At 41.8% G+C, this 10,710-nt stretch overlaps 1 protein-coding gene across 2 annotated transcripts; it reads left to right on the top strand.

The window, feature by feature from the left end:
• The first annotated feature begins 5,078 nt into the window (after nt 1-5,078).
• On the top strand, nt 5,079-6,483 carry LOC108045768. Of its 2 annotated transcripts, XR_006417395.1 has the most exons (5): nt 5,079-5,215; nt 5,284-5,345; nt 5,725-5,802; nt 5,861-6,145; nt 6,205-6,483. XR_006417395.1 is itself a non-coding variant. In XM_017125187.2 (4 exons), the coding sequence occupies exons 1-4, from the start codon at nt 5,148-5,150 to the stop codon at nt 5,989-5,991; spliced, it is 339 nt and encodes a 112-aa protein (XP_016980676.1). In that variant the 5' UTR covers nt 5,079-5,147; the 3' UTR covers nt 5,992-6,165. The 2 variants fall into 2 exon arrangements, 1 of the variants encoding a protein (XP_016980676.1); XM_017125187.2 differs by lacking the exon at nt 6,205-6,483 and having other exon boundaries at nt 5,861-6,165.
• The last annotated feature ends 4,227 nt before the right edge of the window (nt 6,484-10,710 follow it).

Here is a 10,710-nt window from a genome sequence, read left to right as displayed (position 1 = left end):
TGATGACAACTTTAAAAATGAAAGGAAACAAGGACTGCGGACCTGCTGTTAATGGCCGCGGAATATACCCCCCTTCCTTGAGCTGCTGTATTTTTTTAAGCAACTCCCCGACACTGGCTACTGGGTCTGTTATGCGTCACCTCACCCCATTGTTAACACTCTACTCGCTCATTTTCTTTTCCACTTTAATTCACAAAATGCTTATAAATAACATTCATTTAACTTCACAATTCCCTAACCTGGGTACCACAGGGACGATTACATCACACATGAATAAATAGTTATAAGTATAAATAAATGAATAAATAATAAATATATAGGGTTACATGAGTATTTTAATTTATGTAGAAGTAGATAAGTAGATTTGTAGTTTGTAGTTTGTAGTGGGTGGTTATTGTTGATTATTTCGTGGTTTTTATTCACTTTAAAACTAAACTTAAAATAAAAAAACCTGGCACCACCCAGATGTGGGCGGCGATAATCAAATTTCCAATAGTTTTCTCCCAGTTTAATTCCTTTCCTCGCAGACTCCCAGATTTCGAATTTGGCGCCGGAAGCTGCAAACACAAAAGCACTTTAATTTATATTTTTTTTTTTATCTAAAACTTGCACTCTCACTTTGGAATTTTTTTCCCAGAGACACGACTACTTTTTCTCAGCTTCTAGATGGTTCTGATTTGCCCTTTAGTTGCCCTTCTTGTAAGTCGGCTCAATTGCTTTTTCGAGAGAGAGTTTTCCGGAATTTAAAACTATCTTGAGCCCACTATTCTACTAGTTCCGCCACGAACCAGCACGACTCCGGAACCAGTTCTCCATTCCCAGGCCATCCCTAGTATCGGCATCTGTTGCTCCTCTCTAACCCAGGTACGCGGTCGTTTGGTATGTTTTGATTTTGTATAGGTTTATTTTCTTTATTTTTGGCAGACCATAACACCACACTACGGTTTCTTACTATGCGGCACTTGGAGTACTTGCGACAAAACTTGGCATTTATGTTGTTCTTGAAATCGCTGAGGATGAAGTTTCGCTTAAAGATTTCTTGGCCAGGTAGGTACTTGATTTCTTTAGCTCTTCTATTGTATTGTTTGGCTGATCTCTCATATGTTTCATTAATGCGTTCTGTTACCTTTTCTCTTATTAGTTGAAGCCGATCCGTTCGAGATAGACTCTGTATCTGGGCGTCGTTTACGGCGTCTAGTTTTCGGGCTATCCTATAATCTTGCCCGCTCAGGAACATGTGTTGGCCAAACATGGCAAAGTATGGGGAGACACCAGTGCTGTTGTGGACGGCACTCCGCAGAGAACCTTGAATCTCGACTATCTTGTCATCCCAACGTGTGTGGTCTTCCCCTACATGGATCCTAATAGCTGCAAGTACGGATTGGTTCACGCGCTCTGAGGCATTCGACTGTGGAGCATACCTGCCGGTCCTCTTATGACGAATTTGATACCTCTCCAGGAAACTTTGAAACCGGCTTGCTACAAACTGGACTCCGTTGTCGGTGAGTATTACCTCTGGAACACCAAACTCATGCCATATTTCCGACTCCAGATATCTGACGACTGCGTCTGCTGTCGCTTTTGGCATTGCTTTTAACCAAACAAACTTCGTCAGATGATCCAGCACTACCAATATGTAGCAGTTGCCCCTTTTTGACCGTGGATATTTTCCCAGGAAATCCATATACAGCTGCTGCATGGGCCGTGAGGTGATTGTTTGTTTGCCCATTTTCGGCCTAGTCAGCTGGGTTGTGTGCTTGGTTTCCTTGCAGATGTTGCAGTCTTTAACGTAGTTTTTCACCTGGATTGCCATCTTGGGCCAGTAGTAGAACTGCCTAAGCCTGTTAAGCGTGCGACCTATGCCTCCATGCATCGCGGTATCGCTGTCGTGTGCTTGCTGGATTAAAGTATTGTTTAACGCTTCCGGAATCCACAGCTTCCACGGAAATTCCTGTGTGTCCCCGGTCACAAATTGTATTCTCTTGAGCAAGAGCCCGTCTTCCACCACTAAATCTGGAAACTGCTCCGCATTTTCCTTCACCGTTTGGATTCTTTCCAGATACTCGGGACTTTCAAATTCAATGGTTTCAAAATCGAACACCTCAATGGCTTCTACCTCCGGGATACGGGACAACATGTCTGCCACCACGTTATCTTTCCCCTTCCGGTGCTCTATTTGGAAATCATATGCCTGTAACGCCAACGACCACCGCGCCAATCGTCCGTTTAGGTCTTTTAGCGTCATGAGCCATTGAAGACTGGAATGATCGGTGATGACTGTGAAGGGTAAGAGTTCTATATATGGGCGAAATCTATACACAGCTTTCACTGCGGCTAAGCACTCTTTCTCTGTCACCGTGTAGTTCAATTGAGCTCCTCGCAGCTTCTGAGAGTAAAACGCTATCGGTCTCTCATTTCCATCCATATCCCTTTGGAAGAGAACCGCACCAATACCCACATGGCTCGCGTCGCATTGGACGAAGAATCTGCTCTGAAAGTCTGGATGTATCAGCACGGGAGCTGAGGTGAGTGCTGTTTTCAGTTTGTCAAATGCCTCTTCTGCTGCAGGTGTCCACTTTAACTTGGTCTTTGACTTCAAACAGTCCGTCAGAGGCGCCGAAACATCTGAAAAACCTCGAATGAATCGCCTGTACCATCCAGCTGTTCCTAGGAAACTCCTCAACTGTCTCGCATTCTTTGGTACTGGGATCTTGGCTATTGCCTGAATCTTCCCTGGATCCGTCCTCAAGGACCCCTCTCCGATTACAAAACCCAGATACTTCAGGAATCGGAAGCAGAACTTGATTTGTGTAGCCCGATCGTGAGGTTGGCGTTTTGTAAGCTCTTGGCAACCTCGGTAAGTATCCGCATATGATCCTTGAACGTTTTCGAAATAATCAACAGATCGTCTAGGTACACAAAGACGTTGCTCCTGAGCTTCTGAGGGATGACCCGGTCCATTAGTCGACATAGCCGTTGAGCAGCGTTACATAAACCAAACGGCATCCTCCGAAATTGATACAACGGCCTTCCCGGGATGGTGAATGCGGTGTACTCCCTGCTTTTTTTGTCCAGCTCAATTTGCCAGAACGCATGCATTAAATCCACACTGCTAATGTAAATGGTTTCATCCACACGGCTCAGAATCGACTCTATATTCTGCAATGGGTAAGCATCCTTGATCGTTACCTTATTGAGTTTCCTCGCATCTAAGCATAACCGGTTTTTCCCAGGTTTTTGGACCAGAGTAACTCTATTGTTCCATGGGCTTTCACTAGTCTCGATTACACCTAATCGCAACATTTCGTCTACTTCCGCATAGAGCAATTCCTGGACTTTTGGTGACACCGGATAGAACCTTTCCTTTACTGGGACTGTTCCCGCCTCCAGTTGTATGGAATGCGTTTCCAGTTCCGTCAGTCCCATGCCGTGTCTTTCGTAAGTTAGAAACTTATCCTGCACTAACTCCAACTGTGTTTTCTCTTCCTCAGACAGGATGTGTGGTTCTACCGGTTCGCTCGTAACATGGAACTCATTCTCAATCGACGACAATTCACCTACCCCTACGACGTCCGGAGCTAATGAAAATTTCCGCCAAAAGTCTATTCCCAAATATTGTTTTTGCCGCAGTGAGGGACATAGGAGCAATGATATGCGGTGAGTTTCCTGTTTATAGCAAACGTCCACCTCTATGCGACCCGCTATCCGGTGTGTTGCACCGCCTGCTGTCTGTACTGTTGATCTCACTTTCAAAACTTCTAGTTTCAGCCGTTTTACCAGGTCCATACACCCGTCTCCTAGGATGCTCTTCGATGCTCCCGTGTCAAGTAGCCCCTGCATTGGATGATTTGCAACCAATACCTCGGCAAACGCTCGGTTTTCCGTCGTAGCTGCTGATATTATAGCTGTGCAGACCTCTCTTCGTTCCTGTTTTCGTTGCTGGTAACGCCTCCGGGCTCGGATTATCCTCGACGACTTGCGGGAATGGCTATCTCCCCTTGGTTCTCCAAATATCCTTTCCCTTGCCTGCTGATAGTCGCGTTCCCTCTCTTCCATAGGTCTGGCCACGTATTTTGTTCCTATATTTACCTTGTTTATGTTTTTATTTATTAATATCTTCTTAAACACTGACTTATATTTATCTTTTAACATATCTTTCAGATCCTCGGAGGCAGTTAATTCATCGTCTTGGGATGGGAGCGGGACTCCTCCGGTTGCGTCAAGCTCCATCTCGCGTTTCCCGCCTGACATTTCGGACACCGAGTAAAACGTACTCCCTGTCGGCCGCATCTGTAGCAGAACTTATTAAGGACCTCCGAGTCGCACGTGTAATACGTGTGTCCCGGCATGGAGCAATTGTAGCAGACCAACGTACTTTGCGCTCCGCCTTCTCAGCCCCGGGAAATGGCCTCTACAAACTCGGAGTCCTCGTCTGGCTCCTGGGATACATACGCCTCGTGAACCTGGTGCTTCTCCTTCGGTGGTCTCTGGTGCTCTTGCATCCCGGATGTGCGCGACCAGCGATTGGCCAAAACCCTCTCGGCTTCGTGGCATTCCTCCCTCAGTTGTTCCAGGTTAGTTAACCACATCGGATATATTATCCTCGATATCCCGTCTCTGATGTTCACTTTAATTGTCCTTATTAGGTCGTGGTCGGATATGTTGATGTCCAACTGGGATCGGAGGCTCAGCATCGCCTGCAGATACTCATCCACGCTCTCTCCTGGTCGTTGCTTTCGCTCGCGTAGTTCTCGCTCACGCTCGAAGTTCGAACGCAGCGTTTGGAAACGTTGTTGCAGCGCGTTTTTTAGATTTGGCCAATCCCTCAATCCCGTTGTGCATCCAAAACCACTCCTTGGCCTGACCATCTACCAGGCAGTGAAAAGATCGAAGAACCTCTTCCCACGTGACTTGGTAAGCCATCTGTAGATGCTCTATCCGGAATATAAATTCACCAATTGGCATTCCCCTAGGTCCGCCATCGAAGGATACCCACCCATACCCTCTGTTGCTCTTCCCAGAGTCTGCCATCAGCTCGCTGCTGCGCTGGATTAGGCATGGCTGCTTCCATGGATGGTCTAGGAGGAGGCTCCTGAGTGTCTGCCTGTGCCTTCACTGTAGGGCGGACGATCTGATTGATTTCCTTCATGAAATTCATCATATCCTGTTGCATTTGCTTCTGGAAAGCAGAGACCTCAATGGACGCCGCTTTACGGTAAGTTTCATGAGCTTGTAATAGAGCTAAATTAATGGCTGACTCTATTTCTTTACCTAAATGCACAGGACGCTTCCCTTCCTCATCGCTAGTGAGATTGTGTTGGTCGCCGCGGGGAACTCCGTCGCTAGTATGTGCTTCCACGCCCCCCACTGCTCCCGTCATATCCTGCTGGTCGCTAATCTCAAAGGCTGCGCTACCATCCATCATAAACCCCTGGGGAGTAGTGATATCCTTTATCTCTCGGTTCACTTTCTGATTGGCTTGGGAACGTGTAGCTGGCGGAGTCATTATTTCGGATCCGCGGTTCAAAAAAAACTCTAAACTTCTTCTAATTTTTCTATTGAATGTCTGCCTGTTTCTTTCGCCTTCTGACATATCTTTTCTTCCCTTCTTTTTCTTAACTTTTCTGTTTTTCTCTTTTGTCTGCTAGGTAGGGTGAGTGACGAATATTTTACCCAGCCCACTGTACTTTCATATTCCTAATCCTTCTTGTTTCTTTTCAGCAGCTTTCATCTTCTTTGGCCGGACTACATGTGTGTTGCTTCCAGCAACCTTTTCCACAAGGACCACGACCGCTGGATGTTGTAAGCTACCGATCCTGATCTCCTTTTGGTTGATTCTGACTTTTCGCCGTCTTTATAGGTGTTCCTAGACTTCTTCTTCCGACGCCCTTGATGGGCCGCGCCGAACCAGGATATTTCTGTCTCCTGTCGGGGTCCCGGTCGTGGGCATCTCAGCGATCATCCTACGTGGCTGCGTCTCTCGCCTCTTAGTGGGACTTCTACGATTTGCTCTTGGTAGCAATTATCCAGGACCACCACTAGTTGTCTTTTTATTATGTTTTCTTTGGGCGCCACTCTGTTATGTCTCGACTTATTTTTGGTGATCCAACCATCGGATTCCGGCTAGCAATCGGATTTCTCAAGCGTGAGTCTGACCTCGATAGTTGGATCTGTCGGCACACAGTAATAATTTATTTTCTTCAGACTTGATGACAACTTAAAAAATGAAAGGAAACAAGGACTGCGGACCTGCTGTTAATGGCCGCGGAATATACCCCCCTTCCTTGAGCTGCTGTATTTTTTTAAGCAACTCCCCGACACTGGCTACTGGGTCTGTTATGCGTCACCTCACCCCATTGTTAACACTCTACTCGCTCATTTTCTTTTCCACTTTAATTCACAAAATGCTTATAAATAACATTCATTTAACTTCACAATTCCCTAACCTGGGTACCATAGGGACGATTACATCACACATGAATAAATAGTTATAAGTATAAATAAATGAATAAATAATAAATATATAGGGTTACATGAGTATTTTAATTTATGTAGAAGTAGATAAGTAGATTTGTAGTTTGTAGTTTGTAGTGGGTGGTTATTGTTGATTATTTCGTGGTTTTTATTCACTTTAAAACTAAACTTAAAATAAAAAAACCTGGCATCACCCAGATGTGGGCGGCGATAATCAAATTTCCAATAGTTTTCTCCCAGTTTAATTCCTTTCCTCGCAGACTCCCAGGTTTCGAATTTGGCGCCGGAAGCTGCAAACACAAAAGCACTTTAATTTATATTTTTTTTTTTATCTAAAACTTGCACTTTGGAATTTTGTTCCCAGAGACACGACTACTTTTTCTCAGCTTCTAGATGGTTCTGATTTGCCCTTTAGTTGCCCTTCTTGTAAGTCGGCTCAATTGCTTTTTCGAGAGAGAGTTTTCCGGAATTTAAAACTATCTTGAGCCCACTATTCTACTAGTTCCGCCACGAACCAGCACGACTCCGGAACCAGTTCTCCATTCCCAGGCCATCCCTAGTATCGGCATCTGTTGCTCCTCTCTAACCCAGGTACGCGGTCGTTTGGTATGTTTTGATTTTGTATAGGTTTATTTTCTTTATTTTTGGCAGACCATAACAAGTATGTGCTTCCGCTTTTTATATGGCGAAAGATACGTATTTCCTAGTGTATGCGTTCAATTTTGTACAAGTCATTATACAAAAATAATGTGTGCGTATATTGACCAAACCGTAGGACTGGCAAATATTGAGTTAAGAGATTTTATTAGAAATGCTCTTGGTCTCGGATATAATATTATTAAAATTAAGAAGTTAGAGGAATGGTTTTGCAACGTAATCACCATTCTTCTTTCTCCATTTGTAAATAGTTATGTTATAGATTCTATATCCTATTTATCAGGTAATAGCTTACCCACTTTTGATTTGAGCCAGCATGAAGCGTCCGTAGAGACCGCGAGGATGCATTGAATACGATTGCAGGCCAGAGTGAATTTAAAAAACGATTCACTTTTATTGCTCTGAAAATCACTGAAATGTAATCAAAGCGATCCGAAACTGTCCAAATTAACATATGTATGTATATCCCGAAATGGTAGATGTTATTTTGGGGAAATACATATATTGTTTTTGCTCCGTTTTGGACTAATGGTATAGGAATTTTAATTGACGAGAGCAATAAAAGGACCAGCAACGGTCCAATTGAGTCATTCTTTAAGACATTGAAGCACATGTCATTAAATCAAAGCAGGGATTAAAGTTAGGAAAGTTCATCCGAAAATTGGACGATCTTTCAAAATCCGTGAATATTCATGTTCCCCTCTTACTCATGGTAAGTTAATAAGAGCAAGGGCAAAAAACCCTGCCTTCAAAAAAAAAAATTTGTTTTAAATGAAATTTCCAATAAAAATCTGTCAACAATAGAAGAAAGTTGGCAAAGAAAAGGAATAAAGAAGCTAAAAGTAGGGTTATTTAAAATGGATTTTTCCGGACTAAATAAAGTTCGTGAAGAACATATAAAAGCCCGTCACTTAAAAAATTCGAATGAATTAATTCAATTGAATCACTCTTACGTACTCGAAAAAAGAAAATTTAAAGTGGAAGATAAATTCAAAAAGGTTATCTTTCAACTTTTTCACATAAATAAAGCATTACGAAAGATGTTAATATTTACATGCTATCATGTAAGACTCTCTTCGAGGGTGTACATGCGTCAAATAGTACCCGTTTTATATTTCATATCGAACTAAGTGATTTACTTACACTGCAGAATAAAAAGTGGCTGTCTAACTTTATCTTAGACGCCGCTTTAACTGCTTTAGTTTTTTATAATGAAGATGTGACATCAATAAATGTTCCATGTAAAATTAATGATTATGGATTCCAGAATGAAGAAATGATTAAATCAGCCTATGAAGAAGGAGGCCGCCATTTAATTGTTCCTTTTTGTACATTTATATTCTTAGATCCTTTTGGAAACACCAAAAATGCGAAAATGTTTATATATTATTACAATAATATACTAAGCCGCATAAGTAAAAGAAGATTTATAGTGTTGTTGGATTTTGAAAAAATATCGTATTGAAGATATTTGCTGTTTAAAAAATATCACTCGATGATATTAAAAAATATCGTAAAAAAATATCGATATATCGAGTATTTTTGATATTTTTCAATGTTCAGCTAATTTTTAATAAAGGTTTCCTGTTGGGTCTTTTATAAGCCTAAGAATATGTATAATCAACCATGAACTGCAAATAAGAGCAATTAGAGACACAATAGACTATTTTTTATTTAAAAAGTAAATAGAAATCATTGATCTTAAAGCCTAGTATCCAGATCGACAAACGATTACGCTAGCGTAAAAACTTTAATCTTTCCAGTGCACCAAAAGTTTGAGAGTTCATCAGATTTAAGCGTGCTACGGTCGTACTGTCAATCAGCTGGGTTGGTTGACAAGCAGTTAAAATTCAAATATCGTATTTGCGGGAAAGAGCCTTTAGAAGATATTATCAAATACCTTGGAAATACAAGTCTGCCGCAGTACAAAGAAATTAAAAAAACAAAACAATTTAAATTTAACATTTTTTTTAATTTACTGATAATTATTTGTTAATTTAAAGTTCATAGCTGCACTTTTATTGTGTTTTTTCGTACATTCTGGACTTAAAAAACATTTTGCTCTGACAAGGGCACCCCAGATAGTATTAATGTTATTTTGTCCTCACATGTAAACACCTGCAATCGACTTTTGCGAGTTTTTTGAGTTTTTCCCTCCATTTCTTATAATGTTCAGTGAGAAGCGCACGCCAAAAGATTAAATTTTTTAATCTTTTCGCTAGGGTTCACCCAAAGTTCATTTTCGCAGACTGGCAACGCTATGGAATTTTCTTGTAATTTTTTTCGTCGATCTGTGGACCGACGTGAAAAAAAGGCCCGACGTAAAGTGAACGCCAGCTGTTTGCTTTTCGCTCTCTCTCATGACTGGCGTACGGTTTTCGTCGAACTGGATACTAGGCTTTAAAAAACAAATTTTTTAAAAATTAAAATCGAACACCCTTGATGCTGAAGAGTTGTGCATCCAATGTGGGTGGCCGAACCATTTGAAACAGGCTTTATGAAGCAGACTCGAGACAGCCTATTGAATATCTCAGGAGCTTTTAAACAACTTAATGAGGGCTTCAATTCCGGCTGTGCCCAGCTTAATAATAAAAAATTATTAACCGATGCCCTCTTCCCATAGAGTCCATCCGTCTGAAACGTTTGGGATTTTTGACAAATGTGAAACTCCGATTCCCACAGAGCACATCCACCATCCACCATCCGATAACAGCTGATCTGAACAGCTGTGGCTCATTATTTTAGACCGTTGCATTTTGCACAACATTTAAAATGAGCTCAGCGTTATAAATGATACTTGGCAACAGACTGCAAGTGATCTACGCGAACAATCAAATCGAACTAAGACGTCTGCCGATTTTTGCCAGCCTGCAGACAAAATATGAACAGCTATTGCCCAATATTGTCTAAATGGTAACAAATCAAGTTCATTATATATAAATGTTTGTTTTTTGTTTTATTATAATTTCATATTTTATATCATTTTAAATGTTCTGCTCAATGTTGTGAGTAAGGTATGCGCCTAGGAAAGAGTGGATCAACACCTAATGCTGCCACACGGATGGAGCATTAATTAATTAATTATTACAAGTATAAACTGCATTTTTTGAATTGGCGCCTTCCTGTTCAAAAGTTGCCCGCCATTATTTTTTTAAATTTTCGTAGTGAATGTTCCAATTTCCACTGTCAATAAGAAGAACTCAGAGTTGCACCAAAAAAAACATCGCCTAACTATCGCATAAAAAAGTCCGTCAAATTTGGATGGGGAACTAACTGGGAATTTTCGGAACGGCATAACCTTATGGACCATCCGTTCAACGGATGGTGGATGGTGGATGGAGCTCTGTGGGAAGAGGGCACGAGTTGCCTAAACGCAAAAAAAGCCAGTTTAACCGCCGTTAATACGATTTTGGAATCCTCCCCAAATCCGAACTTGGTAGGAGCAGTTTCTGTTGACACAGGGGTAAATGAACCAACAGTGAGGTTCAGACTGCTGCTGGGGGGCGAAAGAAACTTTCAGCTGATCCACAAAGGAAGCAATTATTTGTTTTTAGATTCACCCCAGATACCACATCTGAG

Source organism: Drosophila rhopaloa, unplaced genomic scaffold (genome assembly GCF_018152115.1).
Source record: "Drosophila rhopaloa isolate 14029-0021.01 unplaced genomic scaffold, ASM1815211v1 contig_154, whole genome shotgun sequence".
Classification (NCBI taxonomy): domain Eukaryota; kingdom Metazoa; phylum Arthropoda; class Insecta; order Diptera; family Drosophilidae; genus Drosophila; species Drosophila rhopaloa.
The sequence above is the reverse complement of the archived record's forward strand: the minus strand, read 5'-3'. Positions and strand labels throughout refer to the sequence as shown.

Bases quoted from the DNA above. Each gene is read 5' to 3' on its own strand.
- LOC108045768 (XM_017125187.2), top strand. From the start codon at position 5,148: ATGAAATTCATCATATCCTGTTGCATTTGCTTCTGGAAAGCAGAGACC. The intron at 5,216-5,283 runs GTAAGTTTCATG...CTAAATGCACAG, and splicing joins TCAATGGACGCCGCTTTACG to GACGCTTCCCTTCCTCATCG. The intron at 5,346-5,724 runs GTATGTGCTTCC...TCTTTTCAGCAG, and splicing joins CGCGGGGAACTCCGTCGCTA to CTTTCATCTTCTTTGGCCGG.